Source organism: Xenopus laevis, chromosome 5L, assembly GCF_017654675.1.
Source record: "Xenopus laevis strain J_2021 chromosome 5L, Xenopus_laevis_v10.1, whole genome shotgun sequence".
Lineage (NCBI taxonomy): Eukaryota > Metazoa > Chordata > Amphibia > Anura > Pipidae > Xenopus > Xenopus laevis.
This window is the reverse complement of record NC_054379.1, coordinates 93,476,928-93,502,382: the sequence shown is the minus strand read 5'-3', so window position 1 is coordinate 93,502,382 and position 25,455 is coordinate 93,476,928. Positions and strand designations below refer to the sequence as shown.

The window sequence follows — 25,455 nt, the reverse complement described above, 5'->3', positions numbered from 1 at the left end:
CTGACAAGATGAAGACCCATGTGTCTACAATTTACAATTCAGTATTACTGAAATACATGACATGGGGAGCTTGCAATAACTGTCACCCCCTTCCAGAACAAACCCTCCCTATTTCAACCCAAATACAGACCCCGATCCAAAATTATGGGTAGAAAGGCAGCAGCTTATTAACATAATGCAAAGCAGTTTAACCAACTTTGATATCGGTATTCTTTACACAAACAGAAAATGTAAAAATGGTTCATTGGCCAAATTTTGTTTGTGTTTATTTTTTTTTTTTGTACCTAGGAACTGATTTTCTACACAGACCTACTTTATTTATTCTAGGAACTCTTGTCAGTTAATTTTATAATACACTTATTCAGATGAAGCTCATCAGTTGCTTTTATCACTGGAAAAAGAACATCGCATTTAGAACATCACAGAACTGTTGTTTAATGAACAATTAAAATGGTGTAATTTTTTTCTAGAATTAAGAGTGTGCAGGTCAAAGAGGAGTTTATTTTAGAATCTTGAATGTATCTAAACTTTTCATAAGGGTCATGTCTTGAAACACCCCTTCAAGTGATCCCTTCAATTAAAGCCAAAGGCTTTGATTGTAGACAAAGTTTTACATTCTTTAAGTCTTAACATACCACAGAGCGTCATCTGGTATCACCCTAAGGTATTATTGATTCCCGGCTTCCTTTTGATCTTCACGGCGCAGTGTTTACCTGCAAAACAGGGCACAAGAGAGTCAGATTGACCCTAGCACTGACATGGTTTAAGGGCCCTTAACAACCTTTGTTTTTACATCCCATTTAGGGTGCAGGCCAAGTGCTTTTATAAAGTTAATTGAACTCAAAGATGACTTCTATATGTCAATTGCGTTTATTTCTTTTTAACTTTTGTTTTCCTTTGAAAGTTTTTCTGTTTTTCTCCCCCAAAAGGTCCACGTTATTCGTGAAGTTGCAGTTATGGCTCAAGAAAAGCTAGGCTTGTCTTGTGAAGTGATTGATTTAAGAACCATTTTGCCCTGGGATGTTGAAACTGTTTGCAAGGTAAACCACTTGATCTACTGAAAGTTTTAAGTACACAGATGGTGATAAATATGTTCTTCATATTCATTTCTACATGGGTTTATATATTATTCAAAACACCTAGTAAAGATGATGATTTATTTATAGTGACGCCTAAATATTCTGAATGTTTTAATTTTGACCTACAGTTAGAGCTATTGCTACCAGACACAACAACTTCAACTTGTGACCCAGACAGAATATATAAAGGACTAGTAAAATACTCATAAAAGGATGCATTTAAATTGATATGCTAGTTAATGTCTTCATATTTTTATTTATACATTGTTTAAATGTTATATCATGTATTTATATTAATAATACTATTTCTGCAATATGTTACTACACTTAAATTGCAAAATCAATCTGGGCTGTTTCTAGCAAGGAAAGCAGGAAAGGAAGGGAGAAATGTTGAATCTGTGATCTTGGGCTGTTCATTATGGGAAAAACAATTACAATTTATATTGCTTTTAAAACAGAAGGTGTTAGAAATGTAACAAATGACTAAACTGGTACAAAGTGATCAAGGTAAACAGTCATTGTTAATTAAGTATTGTAACATATAAAGGGTTACATTAGGTTGCTTTTGTCAAATGAGGTGTAAAGCTTTGTACTTCACCTGATTTCCAAATGATCTTCTAGGTACCCTAAATACTCAGATGTTCTGCAACTTTATAATGTAATTAGCAGCTAGATATGTTACCTCTCTCTTTTCCCTCAGGCTTAGTGATGGCAAAAGCTGTATTTTGATTATATCTGCTGCAATTATTTGCAAAATTTGTTTATTTTGTCTTTTGGTACCTTATCTGATTGGATTTGTGAAAAGGGCAACCTGGGGTGTTGTGTTTGCCAAGAACCATTTATATTATCCTGAGCAGGTCTAGAATCTCTGGACAATCTCACAAGTCCATGGATCTGTGATCACGGTTCCTGCAAGAATTGTGTAATTTGCATGCATACACACATTTCCTTTTTATGTGCTACTGTGCAGAACGTGCTCACTGTGTTCATTATGGCATAAACCAAGACATTTGGTAACATTAGTTACTTAAATTGAGGTGTATACATTAGAACCCACATTTTATTTTCAGGGGATTTGAAAAAAAAAGTTGTAGAATCATGGAAATGCATTATAGATTGATGGTACCAGGACACCATGTAAAATAAGAGAAAACCAGGGCATATACTATTGACAATTAACTGTATTTGTGTCAGGTATATTTTGTTCTAGAGGAATATTTTTGCATGTACATATAGTAGATTGTCAATTTGCTTTATCGAAAGATCAAGCTGTTTAAGTGTCTGCCTACATATGAAAGAAAGCCTAAGGGCCAGATTTATCAAAATTTGAGTTTAGAGCTTAATAGATAAATATTCACCCCTGTTCTATTCATTCATATGGGATTTTCAGAATTGTATTCATCAATGGGTGAAAGTTAGCAGTCACCCAGTTATTTAATACAATCCTAAAAATCCCATAGGAATAAATAGAATGTGGGTAAGTTTTTATTTATTGAGCTTTAAATTTACATTTTGATCTGCCCTTAATTGTCTTGATTCTTATATATTGCTACTAGTATTTCACAATGCTGGAACTTGCCATGTAGGGCCTGATGCAGATATAAGTTCAAGGGGAAAAGAAATCTGCTAAGCGATAAAGAATATATTCTAGGCCTCCTTAAACTAGTTGCTGGGGTTAGTCAGTAGTGATGTGCATGCCCACCCAATTCCTGTGGTTTTTTTTCCCTGCGCTGTTTGCAGGTCGCGGGCGGTTCGGGTTGAGCTCTTTTGCCTGCGACCTTAGACTGACGGCTTCTGGTTTTATAGGTGCACACCTGGCCGTCCCTATATGGCGTCATCAGTTGGGCGGGACTATAAAAAGTGGAGGGAAGCCGGGTGCGGGTCCGGGTTGGGTACGGGTCTAGGTTGCATGATGGATAGTATACCACTGGCAATATACTGGGTGTTGCTCATCTCAATGTAACAATCTACAACTAACCATTCAGATAAAATAAATGTAGGAAAAATAAATCCAACATGGTTCTGGCCATTAATTGACAGCAATCAAAAAAAATTTATGTCTAAAAAATGCTAGTGACCATAACAAACCGATATCACCAAATAGGCAATATATGCAAAAATATTATTGCTAGCCGACCGAAATTATCTAACCTGTACGAACAACTAATCGACTAATCGCCATGGGATGAAAAATCTCTGCGCAATTAAAACAGTATCTGAAAATTGTATGAAATGAAGTTTCAATCGACTATATCCATTTTAAGAGAATTTAATCTGTAATTCAAGTTTACAACTCTAGATTTAACCGCTGACTTTATTAATGTTCCTGCATAAAATGCTGTTATTAAAAATTCCATGCTTTTCTTTACAACAGTTATGCGTTTCTTGGGTTTTTATTGTGTTTATTTTTGTCTCGAGTCATTTCTCTTGTCCCGTTCTTACACTGAATTTTGTAGATGCAGCAGTAGAATGTTTATGGCTAAAGACGAAATACTGGCTGCTAACTGCTTAGATTGGTTGAGTTTGAGTTCAGCCTCCATGTACTGTATATATATATTTTTTTTCTTGTGTTGAGTTTATTTTATACTTGGGCACTCTGTACAAAGTCAGCACTTCTTGCCATGTTTTACTTTGCCTCTGATCCATTCATTCCTGCTGCTTTGATCTTTTGCATATTCTTTTCATGCCTTAGTTGACATTGGTATTCGATTTGCTTTTAATATTTCCTGTTCTTCCTAAACTAATACTTCATTTACAGAAACATTGTAATATGTTTGTTTTATATGGTGTCTGATGAAGGGCATTATTTAAAAAGTCAATATTTAGCACAAATAATTTTAAATTGTTGTACATCAGCAAGTTCTTTAACCCATAATACACCAGCAGCATTTTGCTTTTCATTTGCTTTCAGTGCCAGAGGATTTTCGAACTCGCTTTTGGGGCATTCTTGGGAGCTAACTAGTTTACCAAGGAAATTTTTTTTCAGGACAGCCTGCGCTTTCTAAATCCAAAGCCATGTTAACATACTGTACTAGTTGGGCCAAGGGCAAATATCTTATTTGCGGGCCCCCACCAACACAAGAAAGGTGTGATAAAACTAACCTCAAGGAGGTGACCCTAAGTTTACTGTATTTAGCTAGAAAGCTTGTGCTTACTGAAAAACATCAGAATGTGCAGGAAAGTAGCTGGATCATAAGAAAAAAAAGTTTTCACAATTTGCAAAATAAAACAGACCTTTATAGGAAAAATTACTTGGGAACACAATTGAGTCCTAAAGTTTACATATAGCCATGTTAAATAACTCAATTGTTTACTACTTAGCACAGGCAATAAATGATAACATAAGAGTAAAGTCAAATAAAGCAGATAACCTATTTCTTTATATTTGACTCTCCTGCCCTCCTCACTCCCCAGCCATGTTGACTCTCTGTGTTAGCTCCTTGCTGTGTCTCCAATTGTTCCGTGATCTTTGTAGAAAATATAAGTGATCTTACTGGCATGGCTGTAATAAATAGTAATTTCTACTGTGATTATACTGGCCCAGTTGGGGGTAATATGCTGATTAGCCATTTTCTGTATTAATTGTACTAGCACCTCTGGGGTTAATATGCTGATTATTAATTTTCTATAGTATTATACTGGCACAGCTAGGGTTTATATACCCATTATCCATTTTACTTAAGGATTATGTCTGGGTTTAATATGCTCATTAGAACCATATTGTAGCAGATCAGGCACTCAAAGAGCAATCTTCTAGAAAGACGTGTAAGCGAATTGGAAGTTTTTAGGTACACCTGGATGTAGCCTAATGCGTTTTGTCTATCACAGACACTTAATCACAGGCCTGTTAGACATGAAATGCGTAAGGCTAAACAAACTTTAATTCACCAACACTACTGTCTGGAAGATTGCTCTGAGTGCCTTCTCTACTACAATAGGGTTCTGATCAACTCTGTTGAAGGTTCAGGGGCAGTGTACCTAGACCTCTTCCAATAATTGATGAGTCAGTACCTTGAGATCTCATTTTATACATCTAATATGCTTATTATACATTTTGTATAGTAATTATACTGGTGCATCCGGGTTGTGTTTTAGTAAAATGGGTTTGGTATTTAGGCACTGCAAGGACTGAGACTTCTTTTATTGTGTCTTATTCTATCCTCTGTTGCAGAAGGCCCTTGAAATATGCCTGCTCTTGCCGAGCCAGTTTTATCAGGTATTGATTTGCTGGTTTATAATTCACTTATATTGTTTGTTTTATTTGCGTCTCACCTACAATACAGATTTATTTCTGGTCTAATGCACTACACAGACAATTTTCACAATAGTTCAGAACTCCATTTTGGTTGTGTGGATCTGACCTTTATTTTATACCATGACTGTATTGGGGTGTAAATGAAAGTTACTCTTTTATGTATGTTAACAAGCTGCCATTTACTAGGGTAGTACTCCTTTATATCAGAACACTGCGCAATAATAATAAAAGTCAATTCCTATGTTTATTTAAATCTTTACAAGATATTTTCTGGGTGCCAAGTACTAATCAGACATTACTATGAAATCTATACAAACTGTGACCGCATTTCTCTTAAAACTATCAGGAAAGGATAAAAAAAGCTGCACAATCACAGCTTTTACAATGTGTATTTCCTGCACATAGAACTTAGTGGCATAAAACACTTTTTATAAAACACAAGTCTGTGACTTGCTCAGAGTTCCTCTTATAAATCCTTTATAAAATAGCTATAGGAACCCCCTTGTAAATAAAAAATGTACATATGTAAGAATCTTGCACTGGCCCAGGTCTACAAGTTAAAATTTAAAATGAGGGAGTTCTGCTTCTCCGTTCCCTGCTGTGCGTAGTATGATATCACGCCAGGTAAACGTTGCGTCCTGTTTCGTCATTGTATTGTTTGTTTGTATGTAGTATATATTCTATTGAATTTGTTGGTATCACTGGGGAAAGTTGCAGATCATCTAGAACACATTGATTGAACATATAAGTTTAGCCTGGATTGGGTAAAACTTGAGTATGTTAATAAGCTGTTTGTGATTACTGATTTTTGTAAATGTAGGAAGCGTTTGTAGAATGGTGTCCGATTGCCAGTACACATCGTACAAATCAGATGTAGTTGCATGGGTTGAAATATTGGTTAAAATATAATGGAACTGATAGAAAAATCTGATGTGTAAACTACATGAATCCCACACACCATCTGACATGCCTGTGTATTGAGTTTGAGTATGAATCTAGTATTACTGTTAAACACCCCCCAGTCTGCTTGTAAAACTCTTTATAGAAAGTCTGCCATAACTTGAATCACACTGACGAAGCGATGAGTTGTTCCTGTGTTTTCATCTGAACATTGGCAATGTTGTTTTCATTCCATTTAGATTAGATGCCATAAATCTCATGTGAAGACATGGATACAAATGTTCTAATAACATTGATTGCTGTGTTATATTAGTAATGCTTACTTTTCGTAACTAATACAAAATTTGGCTGCCCTATTCCACTAGGCCATAGATTAAACAAATCTGCTGCTACTTTTATTACCCATTGACGTATTAACTCCTAGACTTCATTTATTTTAAATAATCCAAATTTTCAAAAATAATAATATAATTATAAAACCTTGTACTTGATCCAAACTAAAATATAATTAATCCTTATTGGAAGCAAAACCAGCCTATTGGGTGTATTTAATGTTCACATGAATTTTTTGTAGACTTGGGCACATTTACCTAGGGTCGAATATCGAGGGTTAATTAACCCTCGATATTCGACTGCCGAATTGAAATCCTTCGACTTCGAATATCGAAGTCGAAGGATTTAGAGCAATTCGTTCGATCGAACAAATAATTGTTCAATTGAACGATTAAATCCTTAGAATCGAAGGATTTTAATCCATCGATCGAACGATTATCCTTCGATCAGAAAAACCTTGGAAAGCCTATGGGGACCTTCCCCGTAGGCTAACATTGACCTCGGTAGGTTTTAGGTGGCGAACTAGGGGGTTGAAGTTTTTTTTAAAGAGACAGTACTTCGATTATCGAATGGTCGAATATTCGAACGATTTTTAGTTCGAATCGGTCGATTCAAAGTCGAAGGTCGTAGTCGAAGGTTGAAGTAGCCAATTCGATGGTCGAAGTAGCCAAAAAAATCCATTCGAAATTCGAACTATTTTTCCTCTATTTTCCTCTATTCCTTCACTCAAGCTTAGTGAATGGGCCCCTTAATGTATGAAGATGCAAATTATGGAAAGATCTGTTGTCTGGAAAACCCCAGGTCCCAGGAGTATTGTGGATAAAACGTCCCATGCCTGTATTTGCATTATTTTATTTATTTATTTTAAGCGGTCAGGTTAGTTTTTTTTCTGCAAAAAATAAATATTTTAAGAAAGTTAAAAATATGTGTGAGCAAGCCTATGATGTGTCAGATGGACCCAAAACAAGTAAGGCTTTTTGAGATGACTATTCAATAAAGATTTTCAATTGTTTACTAACTTCTTAGCCTGTCTGTGGAGTGTCCAATACCGTATTTTTCCTTCCATGTACCTTGTTTATCTGCTCCCCTGAGCGGAGGGCCTGGGGCTGGTGCACCAGGGTCACTGTTCCATACTGGTGAGTTCTCTACAAAGGTGAATGTATTTATGCTCACATTTGTATTTGGATTGTTTCTACATATGCCAAATTGTAGGATAAGGGAACTTTCAGTAACGTGAATGTTTAAACCAAGTTTACTTAAAAATAGTTTAAATCTGAAATAAGCCCAATAGGACCTTTTTTCCTCCAATAAGGATGCAATTTATGTCCGATGAGATCAAGTACAAGGTACTGTTTTATAATTACAGAGAAAAGGGAAAATCATCTTGAAATAAAATTTTGAGTTATTTGATTAGATTGGAATCTATGGGAGATGGGTCTTCCTGTAATTCTGAGCTTTCTGGATAATGGGGTTCTGGATAACTGACCCCATACCTGTATGAGAAAGTAATGAATTAAAAACTTTAGGTTTTAAATTACGTTCATGTAGGATAGGCTTGTTGACCTAAGGGTTCAGAGTCCTCTCTGTACCGAAATCTGCCACTGCCTCCTTTTAATCTCTCCTCCTGCCTATCCTGTGGCTGGCCAAGGGATGTGTTGCAATGCCCAGGAGAGCATGTTTCACTATCATGTTGTTTGTAGAGTTAAACCTTCAATCCGATCACGAAACCATATGGCTGCTGCTTCTGATATTAAAGATGTATGAATTAATTATTATTGACTTTTTTTCAATTCCCTTTAATTATTGCTGGTGGTGGTGGGGTTTGGCATTGCATTGCGGTGAGCATATTAACACACCCTGCAAGCACCTTTGCAGGGCACTGCAATAAACCTTATACAGGTATGGGATCCGTTATCTGGAAACCTGTTATCCAGAAAAATCCTAATTATGGAAAGGCTGTCTCCCATAGACTCCATTATAATCAAATAATCCAAATTTTTAAAATGCTTTTCCTTTTTCTCTGTAGTAATAAAACAGTACCTTATACTTGATCCCAACTAAGATATAATCAATCCTTATTGGAAGCAAACCCAGCCTATTGGGTTTATTTAATGTTTAAATGATTTTCGAATAGACTTGCGATATGAAGATCCAAATAACGGAAAGATCCGTTATCTGGAAAACCCCAGGTCCCAAGCATTCTGGATAATAGGTCCCATACCTGTAAAAAGTAATACAGATACTAAGTTAAAACTGAGGTTCCTGCTTCTGTTACAGTTTAGTGGTCTACTACCTCTACAAATATTCATTTTTTTAAACCAGTGCATCTGCAATTGTCAGTCATTGGGTTGTAACATTTTCTATTTTTTTCCCCTGCAATTAAGAGTAGAGTACATAGCTACGAACGGTGATGAGTTGCCACCAGCTCAAAGTGATAAGGATTACTGCTCAAAGGTTTACATATATATGACAGCCTTATATGCACTTTAAATTATGCTATTCTGGGTGATGTCTTCACTGCCATGCAGCAGCAGTATCTACTCTGCTAGTAAAGTAACAGCATTGGGTATAACTACAATCATTTGTAACCTAATTTTTTTTTTCCAGGCATTATTGGCCTTGTAAGCCTATGACTGTTCAGTGCTTTTGTTATTTACATTCTCTAAATCATGGTTTGGTTCCAAATTTTTAATAGCTTTTATCCACAAATCTGTTTTCAAAGTTCCAATTATGAAAGGCAGAGCCTGCCTAGTTTTGCATAAGTTTCAGTCAATCCCGGCTTTCTCTGTCTCATCAGATCCAGCTGGACCCCTGTGCCCCAGTGGGACCTGCTTGTATTTCCATCGTAACCAGGTAGTGACAGAGGTACACTGGGACTTATAATGATATATGACCAATGCTTCTTGGCAATAAGACAGACATTCACTTAAGTATATCATCTGCTGACATCTCTAAAACATTAGAGCAGTGTATAGAAAATGCCTCTCTCTAGTTAAGTAGAATGGAATATTCCACTTGTTTAAATGCAAATATGCAGTAGGAAGTAATTTATTGAACACTGTTGACTATTCATCCATACTACACTGTTAGTTCAACATAAAACTATATGGAAAAATACACTTTAAAAATGTTCACTTTAAATATAATTGTTGCTGTGGAGTAGAGTGTTTTGTGGTGTTTAAAAGATTGTTTTAGCTACAGATAAAATAGAACTGATTTATTTCCCTCGCATATTTCAGAAAAACCTGCCAGTAAAGCGTGTATTTATTGCTCAGCATTTTTGGCACCTGCAGCTTATAGCTTGGAATGTCTAGGTCTAGACGACATAGACACTTTACATACATATGTTTTTCAGTCCAAATAATGTATTTTAAACCATGCTATCATATGCATAGCCTCCTGGTTATGCCTCCAATAAGGATTAATAATATCTTAGTTTGGATCAAGTGCAAGGTACCGTATTATTATTATTATTATAGAGAAAGGGAATGATTTTTAACATTTTTATTATTTGGATTTTATTTAGTCTAAAATGGAGCTTCTAGATGACCTGTACTATGATTTCTATAGGAGAAATATGGCATTGCTTTCCACAAATTTTGTCCATGATGTCTGGGTATACTCTCTTTTCTCTGAATTAAACATAATAATAGGGTGGACAAAACTTCCTGTAAAGCCATTAGCCATTCAGCCAATGTGTTTTTGACCACGTAATAAAAGTTGAAAGATAGCCGAAGCTATCCAAATTAAAACTAGATTATTTAAGAAGAAAACTCTATAAGATTCCCGCACTTTTTTTTTTTTTTTTTTGTGGGAAAAAGGTTGCAAGCCAGTGAGAATCACACTGTTAAATTCGACTGAAAATCTCAAATGTTTTAATACATTATGAAAAAAAGTTTCAAAAAAATTCCCATTGACTCTAAGACAAGCTTGCCAGCTTTTACTTGCCATGTTTTTTTCTGGTGATTTTTCAGTTTTCACTTTTTTTTTTTAATAAATCAATCCCAACCATTTGAGGTCTTGGAAAAACCTTGTACTTTTTAATTATTTTTTTTTTTTGCTGCATTTTTCTCAAATGGTGTGGCAGGCATTGCAAGTTTTAAAAATGTATCTGCTGTATTTTGAAATGAAAAGCAAAGTCTAATTTTAGCTAAGCGATGGGCAGTTATTGGCAGGATTGCCGCTTTACTTGGAAGGTATCTGTTAACAGGCTCTCGGTTGTTCCATTTTTAGTTTTTTTCCCCCCCCAATCTTTCTAACCAAAATACATAAACCAAAACTGTGAACTGTGCCTCTTTTATGTGGCTGGTGTAATCATCGCAGACAAAAACAAACGTAAAAAATGACTACTTTTTAAGCACACGTCCTCTACAATTCTGGTTTTTGAATTATTTTTTTTTTTTTAATATGGGGTTGTATTAATTTGTACTACAGATTCTTAATTGGAATGAGATTAGGTCTTTCATTTGACCTTGGTATGATATAAAATGTTATCGCACTACTTCAGTGTTACTTTGGCCTTGTGTTTTGGATAATTTTACTGTTAAACATTTGTCCAATTTCCAGTTTATTTTTTCTTTAAAGCAAACTAATATAAGTTCTGTTTTAATTTTCATGTGTTTTGCACTATAGACTTGTCCTTTTCTAACAGGTTTCGTCCACAAACAGACTTCACTGTGGATTAAAGGTTTAGTGTTAAATTTGCACAAGATGCTTTGATTTGAATTTTGTCCAAAAATCTCCTTTCTTGGTCCCATTTGACCACAAAACATTTTTCAATTGGCCTCATTTTGCGCTTCTTTCATGCCACCCTACTACAGGTCAGTGTTAGTCAGAGCTCTTGAAACCATATATTTGAAACCTACATAAAGTGAATACATTCACAGAATTTTGTTCTCTCTCATGGTGTAATGCGGTGGGGCTGCTTTTCAGCACGGACTGGGCACAATCTTTTAAAAGGGTTATGTATTAACTGAAGTAGTAATTATTGTATGTAGTGTAGTTTGGGTTTCTAATACGCAAAATAACATTGTTGTGTTTATGAATATAGGCTGCTCAACTATTTACATGGAAGAAATGGCACGGAATATGTCTTTATGCTTGCTGTGCTTATAAAAAGACCATAAATGAGCTATTTGGTACTTTGCTTCAAGTAACCCTTTTTCAGGGTTAAAAAAAAAAAGTTTTTTTTTTTATAACTGTAAGAATTCTTTAGCTAATGTAGATGATGGCATTCAAGAAAGAGCATGATATATTTTATCAAGAGTGAAAAGACCAGGCTGCTGCCTTTAGTACTTGTAATGCAGTGTCACTTCATGGACTTCGAGTTAAGCTGGCCATAGACGCAAAGATCCGATCGTACGAATCGTGGATTCGTACGATTTTCGGACCGTGTGTGGAGAGTCCCGACATTTTTCGTCCGTCGGAGATCGGTCGTTTGGTCGATCGGACAGGTTAGAAAATTTCTGTCGCCTGCCGATAATATCTCTGCGTGTATTGCCGATCGTACGATTTTCAGAGGGAGACTGTCACTAGTGTTGTCAGACATAAGTATCGTACGATTGCTGTCAGGGGCAGAACATTGGGTGATCTGTTCTTATTTGATCGGAATGGTAAAGACTTTGATCTGAATGGTTAGTGGAGGGTCGGGAGATGGGAAAGTCCGATCGTACGTTGATTCGTACGATCGGATCTTTGCGTCTATGGCCAGCTTTAGGAAGGATTGATTCCCTCTTCAAAGTTTTCTCTCTTCTGGATCAGTTAGAATTTAGGAAGAGTTTCTTTGTGTAAAGAACTTAATAGATATTCAGGAGCTTGCGGTTATAAATGTACCGCAATGTACATCTATTAAGTTCTTTAAACAAAGAAACACTTCCTAAATTCTAGATAGGCAAGGGCTTTTAAAAGTAATAGTTCAGGTAGGTTCTTACAGTGATGTACAGTATTGGGCTACAGACATACCACAATAATATCCCAGAACACACATGTTGAACGTGAGCTTGAGGTCTAAAATGTTCACCATCTGATTTTGAAACACTGTGCTCTGGGATTTTATTGGGGGTATGTCTGTATCACAGTAAGAACCCACCTGTGCTATTGCCGCATTATCAGTGTCAGGTCTCAAAAAAACATTCTCCTAGGACTCCTGCTTGCCTTGCACCAGTTCCAACATTATTGCACCAGAAGACACCAGAAGACACTGCTAAGTAATTGTGGGGTGTTCTGGGTTCTTCAGGACGGTTTCTGAATCGATATTGGCTGTGTCTTTAAAAACCCAGAGTGTGCCAGTGTCAATTCATACCTTCCTGAAGGTTTTCTACAATTTGCACTATATTGGAATATAATGAAATATATTCTATATACTATATTAGACTATAATGGAATATTCCACTTGTTTAAAAGCAAATATGCAGTAGGAAAAAAACCTCCATATCGGCGCATGCACAGTTGGGAGCATTCCCTGGTTCGTTACAACTATACATGCGCCGAAAATGTTGGAAATTACTGAATCTCCGGAAGAACACCCAAAGTTTACCGAAGCGGCTAAAAACAAAATAAAATCGTAAAAACCAATTCTAGTAATACAACTAATAATGCGTGGTTCACACATAAGGACATTCGAAAGAGACTAGAACATGTTAAGATTAACAAAGGTCCGGGGCCAGATGGTATTCATCTCAGGGAGCTTAGCTCTGTGATTGCCAAACCTCTTTACTTTTTTTTTAATTACTAATTACTCTTTACTAATTTTTTAATTTTTGAGGATTCATTGAGGTCTGGCATAGTGCAGAGAGACTGGCGAATTGCTAATGTGGTATTCAAAAAAGGATCCCGTTCTCAGCCTCAAAACTATAGGCCAGTTAGTCTGACTTCAGCGGTTGGAAAGCTTTTCGAAGTGTTAAAGGAATTGTTCAGTGTAAAAATAAAAACTGGGTAAATAGGCTGTGCAAAATAAAAATGTTTTTTAATATAGTTAGGCAAAAATGTAATGTATAAAGGCTGGAGTGATTTGATGTTAACATGTCAGTAAGAACACTACTACCTGCTTTTCAGCTCTCTTGGTTTACACTGACTGGTTACCCTGGTTACCAGGCAGTAACCAATCAGAGACTTGAGGGGGGGCACATGGGTCATTTCTGTTGCTTTTGAATCTGAGCTGAATGCTGAGAATCAATTGCAAACTCACTGAACAGAAATGTACCATGTGGCACCCCTTCAAGTCGCTGACTAACTCAGAGTTATAGAGCTGAAAAGCAGGAAGTTGGATTCTGGCTGTTTTATTAGACATCTGTTCACTCCAGCCTTTATATATTGCATTTTTGGCAATTTTTTTTTATTTTGCATAGCCTATTTACCCATTTTTTATTTTTACACTGAACTATTCCTTTAATAAAGGATAAGATACTGGACTTCATAGCAAATCATAATACTATGAGTGTGTGCCAGCATGTTTTTATGCGTAATAGATCTTGCCAGACAAACTTTATTTTTATGAGTAAGCAGGGGCCTCAATTCTGGGATGGTAGTGGATGTGATTTACTTAGACTTTGCTAAAGCATTTGATACAGTGCCACACAAAAGGTTATTGGTTAAATTATATATAGTATTTGTACCTGGATAGAGAACTGGCTAAAAGCCTACAAAGAGTGGTGGTAAATGGAATATTGATTGGACCAGTGTTGTTAGTGGAGTAACGCAGGGCTCTGTACAAGTTCCCTTGCTTTTCAACTTGTTTATTAATGACCTGGAGGTGGGCATTGAAAGTACTGTTCTATTTTTGCAGATGATACTAAATTGTGCATAACTATAGGTTCCATGCAGGATGCTGCCACTTTGCAGAGTGATCTGTCTCAAGTTGGGAAAATGGACAGCAAACTGGAAAATGAGGTTCAATGTTGATAAATGCAAGGTTATGCGCTTTGGCAAAAATAATATAAATGAAAGTTATGCACTAAATGGCAGTGTGTTGGGAGTTTCCGTAAATGAGAAGGATCTAGGGATGTCAGACTTCAAGGACTGTAATTTCCATGGTTATTTTGTAATCCACTTTCCTCCAAACCGTAGTTACCATACCTGATAAAAATTAGTTTGAGAAAATACGACCATTGTTTTAATTATTTTTGCATAAACATTGAAGTACCATTGACCACTTGCTTGAGCCGAGCCATGCACACCTTTACAGAGTGGTTCTAGTGGGGAAAAAACTAGAGACTAGTGTCTCTTCAAGTTGTATACATTGAGGAAAAGCACTGCTAAACACATTTTGATTTTTCAGCTTTCATTATAAGGTTGCTTTAGCAGGAACCATGGGTGGTGATCTGTATTCCTAGTGTGGTCACTCTCTGGTTTCATTTCTTACAACTGCATAGGGTTAGAGTAATAGAGCTGCCTGGGTGCCTCCAATAAACGTCTTGTCTATTCAGATTTACAGGAAATAATTTTACCCATCTCGAATGGTTTCTAATTTAAAAAAAAAAAAATTTAATCCATGTAGTTGGGTTGAAAAACTCGAATACTCAAATTGATCAAGTATTCGGCAAAAAAACCTTAAATCTCTCGAATTGATCGAGTTTTCAAGCAAAACTCACCAAAAAAAACTTGAACATCATGAAGGCTGCAAATATCTTTAAATGGTTCAAGGACATCTGCCATTGACTTCTACATGACCTCGGTTTTAGATCATGTATTTTTGGATATTCCAACTTCGGGGTATAATAGTTTTTTTTTTTAAAAAACTGGAATTTTTCCAGTTTTCTTTTTTGTAACCAGAAGATTAAAGTTTAACTTAAGAATACCCTCAAACTCAAATTTTTAGTTGGAAAAACAACTCGACCTTTGATAAATAACCCTAAATGTGGATGAGTATGCTGATGTAGGATTGGATAGTATTAAACACATTGACAAGATTCTTGGTAGTTCAGTGTGAAGCAGCTGCAACAATCTTTGTCTGAGACTTTTGTCCCATAATTTACATTTTTGCCTGTGTTATATTTGTTATACCTTCCATAATAAAATACCCAAAAAAGCCTGGATGTGTTGCAAAGTAAGCATGATCTGTATTTTTAAATATGGTTTTATTAATTTTCCTGTAAGTGGTCATATATAAATGTACTGAACAAATTTCATTTATGGTTTTGGCGGCTGAAAGCAAAACATGCACCAGGAGAATTGGCACGTTATAATTCTTGAAGTCGAATATACAGTATAAATCTACTATGTGAAACGGATCGGCGCTTAAAACAACAAAACACATGAAATAATAATTTCCAGTCTGGTTTTGGCAAATTTCAATATTAATCGAGAAATAAGTGAAAGAATATGATGAAAAAGAGATAGATATGTATTTTTTATATATTTTTGTATCTTCAGCTTGCCATTCAGGGGCAGATTTACCTAGGCAGACCAGGGACAAAGGAGCTTGGGGTCATAAATTGTTTTGGTGGTAGGACACTTATTTGAGGCCTAGCTGCCCCCTTGGGAAATGCCCCTAACTTTTTACTTACCCCTCGGTGCAGATTCAGGGATCGCAGTTCATGGCCGCCATCTTCCGGCATGCGCCGCCACGCAGGACTTATTCTCAGATTACTGAAGACCCGGAAGATGGCTGCCATGAACAGTGATCCCTGAATCTGCACCGAGGGGTAAGTAAAAAGTTAGGGGCATTTCCCAAGGGGCAGCTAGGTTGGGAGGGAGGGGGGACTACGTAGTGTAGGGGGGTGGGTTTTTTTTTTAAAGTTAAGGGTTGGGGGGAGAGTTGTAGGGGATCCCAAGGGTAAGGGGGGCCTGGTCACGCCACTCTTACTTGATTAGTCGGGCCCCCCATCTTTCTGAAAGCTGCTGACTTTGGGAAGGCATGTACGTTTAAGGGGCCCTGGCCACCAATTTTCTCATAATGTGGGGGAGGGGGGCCCTGGCCACTAATTTTTTTTTCTCATGTGGGGTCCTAGCCACCAATATTTTTTAATGGGGGGCCCTGGCCACAAATGTTTATTTATGGGGGGCCCTGACCACCAATATCTTTTTATTTTTTATTAACATGTGGGAACCCTAGCCACCAATATTTTTTTTTTTTTTTTTTTTACTGTGTGGTGGGGCTCGCGGTGGGTGCAGCCCAGGGGGCCCAGGAAATTTTGTCGTATGGTGCCCTGCGATTTCTGATGGCGGTGCTGCTGACAAACACTGCTTTCAATACCAATACATTTACAAATAAATTTAAAAAACAAAGAAAATATGTAATGAATGTATTTTGGAAGTAAGTTGCTTAAAATGTTTTCTTGTATTAGGCACATTTTTATTTTGGGGGTTGACTTGCCCTTTAATAGTTTTGGCTAACTATATATATATATATATATATATATATATATATATATATATATATATATATATATATATATATATATATATATATATCTATCATGTATGTAGCTGGAGCACTCAAATCAATTAGGTAATTGCCCAGGTGCAGGTTATCATGAAAAATTCATAAAGCAACAAAAACCGCACACAAAGGACTTGTGAAGTGCAAAAAAATAACCAATTTATTGCAACGTTTCGGCTCCTGTACTCGAGCCTTCACCACCTGAAGAAGGCTCGAGTACAGGAGCCAAAACGTTGCAATAAATTGGTTATTTTTTTGCACTTCACAAGTCCTTTGTGTGCGGTTTTTGTTGCTTTATATATTTTGGTGTGAAAAACTATTTGCCCCCTTCCTGATTTCTTATTCTTTTGCATGTTTGTCACACAAAATGTTTCTGATCATCAAACACATTTAACTATTAGTCAAAGATAACACAAGTAAACACAAAATGCAGTTTTTAAATGAGGGTTTTTATTATTTAGGGAGAAAAGAAATCCGAAAAAGTAATTGCCCCCTGAACCTAATAACTGGTTGGGCCACCCTTAGCAGCAATAACTGCAATCAAGCGTTTGCGATAACTTGCAACGAGTCTTTTACAGCGCTCTGGACGAATTTTGGCCCACTCATCTTTGCAAATGTTGTAATTCAGCTTTATTTGAGGGTTTTCTAGCATGAACCGCCTTTTTAAGGTCATGCCACAACATCTCAATAGGATTCAGGTCAGGACTTTGACTAGGCCACTCCAAAGTCTTCATTTTGTTTTTATTCAGCCATTCAGAGGTGGATTTGCTGGTGTGTTTTGGGTCATTGTCCTGCTGCAGCACCCAAGATCGCTTCAGCTTGAGTTGACGAACAGATGGCCGGACATTCTCCTTCAGGATTTTTTGGTAGACAGTAGAATTCATGGTTCCATCTATCACAGCAAGTCTTCCAGGTCCTGAAGCAGCAAAACAACCCCAGACCATCACACTACCACCACCATATTTTACTGTTGGTATGATGTTCTTTTCCTGAAATGCTGTGTTACTTTTACGCCAGATGTAACGGGACGCGCACCTTCCAAAAAGTTGAGCTTTTGTCTCGTCGGTCCACAAGGTATTTTCCCAAAAGTCTTGGCAATCATTGAGATGTTTTTTAGCAAAATTGAGACGAGCCTTAATGTTCTTTTTGCTTAAAAGTGGTTTGCGCCTTGGAAATCTGCCATGCAGGCCGTTTTTGCCCAGTCTCTTTCTTATGGTGGAGTCGTGAACACTGACCTTAATTGAGGCAAGTGAGGCCTGCAGTTCTTTAGATGTTGTCCTGGGGTCTTTTGTGGCCTCTCGGATGAGTTGTCTCTGCGCTCTTGGGGTAATTTTGGTCGGCCGGCCACTCCTGGGAAGGTTCACCACTGTTCCATGTTTTTGCCATTTGTGGATAATGGCTCTCACTGTGGTTTGCTGGAGTCCCAAAGCTTTAGAAATGGCTTTATAACCTTTGAAATTGAACTCAGGTGTGATAAACCACAGTTAAGTTATTTTTTAACAAGGGGGGCAATCACTTTTTCACACAGGCCCATGTAGATTTGGAGTTTTTTTTCTCCCTTAATAACGTAAACCTTCATTTAAAAACTGCATTTTGTGTTCAATTATGTTATCTTTGACTAATAGTTAACGGTTTTTGATGAGCAGAAACATTTAAGTGTGACAAACATGCAAAAGAATAAGAAATCAGGAAGGGGGCAAATAGTTTTTCACACCACTGTGTGTGTGTGTGTGTGTGTGTGTGTGTGTGTGTGTGTGTGTGTGTGTGTGTGTGTGTGTGTGTGTGTGTGTGTGTGTGTGTGTGTGTGTGTGTGTGTGTGTGTGTGTGTGTGTGTGTGTGTGTGTGTGTGTGTGTGTGTGTGTGTGTGTGTGTGTATATATATATATATAATTTTTTTTTTGCACAGCCTATTTACTGTTTTTATTTTTATATTGAACAATTTCTTTAATGCTCTAATAGTTTCTGTATTTTGTTCCTAAATTTGTTTTGCCTAAGATAGCTGCTTAGTATGTGTTCACTGCTATGCCTGACAGAGAACACTGGTCACAAAACAACACAATTGCAATTTCTATGCAGACAAATCATAGATCATATTTGTAGCTGTGGAAAAGTGGAACTAGATCTGCTTACCTTCAGATGTTTCATGGGCTCATATTTTAATATTGTGAAAATGGCAAACTTTTGTGTTTCCAAAACCATAAAAGTTAGAATGACATTTCATTTATCCAATTGGTTTTGTAATTGTTTTGTGTATAAACCTGGGCTCAGGTGCTATTGGTGTTGACTTTATCATTGTGGTGCTTACATTGTCTAGGATTTCCAGCTGTGATTTATAAAAATTGTTTGTATTCAGATATTTTTGTGATGCTCAAGTTGATTTATAACTGTTGACATGAGAAAATCTTGTGCAGTCCAGTTATTGCCGTCATTTTGGCTGTGGTTTTATATTTCTACATGTGTGAATTACTGGAGATATAAATACGATGAGTATACAAAATTGTTTTATTTTAAATTCCTCTATATGACCTAAATCTGTCTTAAGATTGGTTGCAAGTAATGTTTACTTCTCAGTGCTGCTAGGAAACTAACTCCTTCCTTCCTCCTCAGTGGAGCCTCCGATCCTCAGTTAGCCGGTCTACTCAAAGATCTCATCAACTAAGGTGAACTCAACAGAAGGCACCCCCTGGCCTATCTAAATGATGTTGAATTATAAGACTTTCACCTTGGCAATTATCTGAGGTATTTATTGATCCTTAGGCGCTGGGTTTCTTAGGTTCTCCACAAAGTTTGCGCTAACTACTACTGCTGCTACTTTTTTTTATTTATAACATTTCTTGCATTATAGAAGAGATTGACATGTGAACTCATGCCTTGTAGTTGAACTTTGCAGATTTAATGCAGTTAGTTTGGTTTCTAATTAAAGGTGACTAGCCACATCTGGATATCATATTTGGAAGGTTACCCTATACTTTTGAGAACCCGGAAGATATTGGACATCTTATGGTCATGTACTGCGTAATTAAAGGTTTAAGGATACAGGCAGATAGATAATAATGCATTTCATTTTTAGAGGTTTCTGGAACTTTATATTTTTACCCCCTCTCTCTAGGCACTGTAATTACAAAGCGATTTACCATAATACTTTATTGCAGCTGTGGAAATCTTTTATCTCATGATAGATTAAGAATTGACATTTTTGCAGATCATCATACAGCCAGACATTATGGTATTTAGGAAAATTGCTATATAGCTTTTTTTTTTTTTTCCCTCCATGTTTTGACCTATTCTGCTTAGATTTTAAGCTTTTCTGGGAATTACATTTAACACATTTTGTATTGCATATGTGCAGTTTCTCTCTCATTCAGTCTTGCTTAGACCAAGAGCAAGGTTGAGCACTGATTCTAAGCCATCTCTCCTGATTTGTACTCATCCCATAATACAGGTTTTCATGGCTCTGCGCGCAGCCACTTGAAGTTCTTCCGCTCCTACTTTATCTCAGCAAATGCGTTCTGCTTGGACATTTGTGCATGGGGGTATAATTACCTAAAACTGTAAGGGCCTTCCTTAATTTGATGGAACACACTAGGAAGCACAGCTTTAACACTGAAGTTTTAAGTTTAGTTTTATTGGAACCTGTCCGAAACCATGGGAAAACTCAGACCATTATTCTTTTGCCACCACCATGTGCTTGTGGCATTTCACATACAGGCAGGTAGTGTTCTCCTGGTATTCACCATCCATCACTCATATGTTATACTGCTAGATGTTGGTAAATCGCTCCAGAAGACACGTTTTAAATTCAGAAATGGCAACCTTTACACCACTCCAGCTAATGCTTGTAATTGCAGATAGCTCTGATAAGCTTGATTGCTGCGGTTGCTCACCCATATAAAATAAACATGCTCCAGATGAATAGTTCTTTGCAGATACTGCTTCCAGAGCTAGTTTGAAACTTGGAAGAAGGGTGGCTCTGATACTTTTGGCCATACGATGTGTTGGCAATGTAATGAGTAAGAAGTTTTATTCTGTACATTGTACACGGTGTGAATTAAATATCGATTTTGCAAACCCAGAAAGGATCTCCTGAAGCACCAAAGGTAAAATTGTTTGCATAAAGCGGTCATTTTTTATATTGCAAATTTTTATTTTTCTTTAAAGATCATTACAATTCACTAGTATACAGTTCAAGTCATTATCTTTATCCTTATATCCTCTAATTGCATTTCATACACGTGTGTCCACTGTGTAGGGCTCAGACTCCCAGCTGGGTGTTCATTTTGTGAGCCCCCCCACTACCCATGGGCATATTACACAGACTTCCAGTGGCTGTAGATTTCAAGGATCTGCTATATTTTGTACTCTGAAGGGGATACTGCAGTTAGTGAGGAAAGGGAATTGTAGTCATGCCCGTTTGATACATCATTATGTTAAGGGAATTACATTTTTGGTGCTAATTTTCTGTCTGTGATGCTTAAATCTAGTAACAAACTGAAAACTGTTTTGAAATGGAGACCGTCACTTGTCATACTGCTTGTATTTGCTTTTGCAGCTCAGTTTTTCATACAAAACCTGCTGACTCCATTTCAGATGTTCCCAATGTCCAAGCTTGAACCCACTGGTGCTCCTATGTTATTGTGGGTGTATTCACAATTCTTTATCTCATGTTTTTGTCTTTTTCTGGAGAAAACTACATTGAATACTCTTCACAACTATAAAACATAAATCGTACTAGCATTTTAATGTTCTGCAAACATTCACTTTGTTCAGATGTCTTATGTTGGCTTTTTTTGGGGGAGGGGTTACTAATTTAAGTATTCCATGTGAGGTTAGGGAAAGTTTATTTAGTAATTAAACACTGAAATTCTAAGTTGTTACCAAGCAGGCAAGGTTAATCATGATAATTTAAATGCTAGTAGTATAATGTAATAACTGGAAAGCTGCTCAAATACTAGAAAATGCATAACAGAAGTAGTTTGGTCACACAATCTGATTTCAGCATCTGTACACACTGCTCAGATTTACCTAATTGAATTAGTCTTAGATTCTTTGTTTTTAAATTACATCTTTGGTTAAAGGAAAATTAGTTAAACGGCTACATTTCTACAGTGCTGGAGAGATCAGACGCATCTTATCATTACAGTTTTGTCCATTAGACCAGTTAAAAGAAATGTATGATAGCTTCCGGGATTACTTATATACCTCTTAGTCTGTCTTTCTGTATTTAATATATTTAAAATAAATGTTGTTGCATTTTAAGTTTCATGTACCCCTCTAGCAATGGGGTAATTTCCATTCTTTTTGTTTTTCTCTGTTGGGCAGTACTTACTGTATTTGTTGCCTAATGCCCTTAACGGACATGGTGAATAATTTCATAATCTCACTTGCATTGGGGGCACAGTATGCAGAATATTCACCTTCCTAACATAACCTGTTGTATTTTTTAAATATTGTGTGTTTATATTTTTGTTTGTGTATATATAGACAGGTCTGCCAAGGACCGTCCACACCTTATATGTGCTCTATGACTCTGTGTGCACCATGGTGTGAGTTAAAGTTCAGCAAGAACTATTGTTGAGCACTCAAACTAGGAGACAGGATTTTTTCTATATATTTCCCTCATTGGGTCTATTGACCCGTATACACAGATATACTTCTTGTGAACCATTCCTGGCATCCCAACAGAGATATTACAACAATACTGAGTTGAGCCTCCCTTTTGCAAATGTAAAAGCCTCTAGACGCCTCCTATAGTCTTTAATGTCTGGATGGCGGTATTTTTGACCATTCGTCCATACAAAATCTCTCCAGTTCAGTTAAATCTGATGGCTGCCGAGCATGGACAGCCTGCTTCAAATCATTCCATAGATTTTCGATGATATTCGAGTCGGGGGACTGTGACAGCCATTTCAGAATATTGTACTTCTCCCTCTGCATAATGCCTTTGTAGATTTCGAAGTGTGTTAAGGGTCATTGTCTTGTTGGAATATCCAACCGCTTCGGTTTCCCAAGAAATACAGCCAGGGGTGCAGAGACGCACAATCCTTCTTCCGAGCTCGGAGCTCTAGCTCAGCGGCAAGTGATTCTCTGCGCTTTGGCGCTGCGTCCAGGGTCTCTCTGCGATCTGACTCGCATAAAGGGGCCCTTTGCAATCTGCCCCAGTAAGAAGGACGCACATATTGGGCGCGGAGGAAACCCAACAACCTGGATCATCAGATTCACTAGAGAGTCAGTACAAAGACATAACGGGTCACACAAAGGCACAGCATGGAACCTCTCCGAACCCCTTCCCTGGTCCCCATAGCGAGGAGACACCGCCACAGGCCACGGTCCTTCTCTGTGCCTACAGCTAAGGCGAAGCAGCGAGCCTGCCCTGATCCACAGAAAGCTCATGCTTGAAGTGCTGCTGCACTTTGCAGCCATGTACTGGAACGGGCTGTTTCCCAAGAAATGTAGCCAGGGGCGCAGAGACGCACAGTCCTTCTTTCTTAGAAGAATAAAGCTGGAATAATGTTGTGCATAGGAAACCATTTATACAGGGATTGGTTCGCTGACAGTAGAAGGAAAAGTGGGAGCTAAAGGATCCAGCAGCAGATAGCCAGGGAGGAGAAATTGAGCGCCGCTCAATGGATCATCACCTTTTCTGAAGAGGAGTAGAAGCAGAGTTTTGGTAAGTAAGACTTTGCGATTTTAAAGTATAATTTGTGGGTTTTTTTCATTGTAAACTAATGAATTTTGTAAAAAAAAAATTTTAATACTGGTCCTTTAAAGGAGCTTTATATTAAATAAATTATGCAGTATAATGCAAAACAATATTGGGGTACGTCTTTATGAGCCTCACTTTTGTCATGTGGTTCATTTTATGCATTTCCCCGCATGACGCTGCATGTGTAGTTGTCACGGTCGGCACCCAACACCAGAACAAATGGCAAGCACCCTGGTCTCTGCTTGTGCTTCACCTGTAGTGTGACCGCCTTTGGCCTCGGGAGGAGCCCTCAGCTACTTGGATGCCACCAGGACTTAAACGAGAGGTGCAAGGCTAGAAGTTCTGTATAGACCGAGGGGCACGACTGTTAGCTAGAGTCTTTAGGCCGAAGATCGCGGTACAGCAAAAGAGTAGTCAGATCAGGCCGGGACGGGGCATGCAGAGAATAACGTAGTCAGGCAGGCAAGGGTCAAACCAGGAAGTCAATCAGAAGGGTTAAGCAGAATCGAAGTCTGTAATTGGGCAAAAGGTCAGGATACAGAAGTCAGGATAGTTGAATAGCCAGGCAGGGGTCACAACAGAAATCAAAATACAGATTAGACAGAAGCTCTAAAGCACAGAAGCACCAAGAACAAAATCCTATAACGTTCAATGTGCAGAGATGCTTTGTGGCTTTAAATACTTTTCAAATTTCGCACCACTGCGCGCTGATGCCAGCGCGCATGCGCAAACAAACCAGGAAGCAGCGCGCCCTACTCTTTTGCGGCCCAGAGGAGCGGCAGCATGGCGGGCGTCCCCGCCGAGGAGGCTGCAGGCGTCCCTGCAGACCTCCTCCCACTAGACCACCAGGGTGAGTTATCACAGTAGTGCAAAAACTACAAATAATAAAAAATTGCAAAATGTCTCAAAATATCACTCTCTATGTCATACTAAAAGTTAACTCAAAGAAGAACAACCCCTTGATCATGGAAACACCAGAGATAACATTGGGTGCCCACCTAGTTTTATACTAAACATTTGCTTGTGTCAGGGGGAGAAACCCACTGAGCGCACTTTGACTTTTTGAACCCAGATGTCTCTGGAAAGTTTGTTGCTGACATGTGGAACTGGTCTCTGTGTTTGCTTCAGCACTGTACCATATGCTCTGACGTGGCTTGGAAGGCTCTGGCTATTTCTTCTTTTTAATTAAGAGAGTGATTGTGGTGTAGTTTGCTGTTTATACCTTCTTTTCTGGGCACTTGTTTGTCAATTCAAATTCATCATGATCATTTCTTTATTTAGCACTAGCAAGCTAGCCAGCACTGTCTAATAATATTTCAAACAAACAGGGGACTTACAATAAATGAACAAACATGGGTTACAGAATTGAACAGTCGACTTCCTTTTTAACCACATTTATTAGTGTTTGTTTAGTGATCCAGAAACTGAAGAAACCACTTCTGGTTGTGGCATCTTTTTTTTTTTTTTTTTTTTTTTTTTTTAAGGCTATGAACAAACCGTGTCAGTTGATATGGAGTTTTTTTCTACATATAATTAGAAAAGCAATTACAGTTAATTACAGTATGCTTATCCTCAATATGAAAATTAAGCCATATACTAATTGAAAACATTGACATTTTGATTTATGTGTTATTAATGCAGATGACATTAAAATATTTTAGGTTTATTGCTCTTGTACTGTGGATACTTACAAAGAAGAAGAACTTTATATTATCTTCAAATCCTTGAAAGTCTGACAAAATTGACAAAAAACTAAAATGTAACCATTTCTGGTGATTTATCATTACACAGCATGGATCTTACAGCT

General features: G+C 37.4%; 1 protein-coding gene across 1 annotated transcript in view; it reads left to right on the top strand.

The window, feature by feature from the left end:
* The window catches only part of bckdhb.L (branched chain keto acid dehydrogenase E1, beta polypeptide L homeolog), an 88,847-nt gene that overhangs the window by 39,106 nt on the left and 24,286 nt on the right, over nt 1–25,455 (top strand). Inside the window, exon 8 of the mRNA XM_018240605.2 lies at nt 930–1,040. Coding sequence (XP_018096094.1) covers nt 930–1,040 — 111 coding nt within the window. The remainder of the gene's footprint in view (nt 1–929; nt 1,041–25,455) is intronic.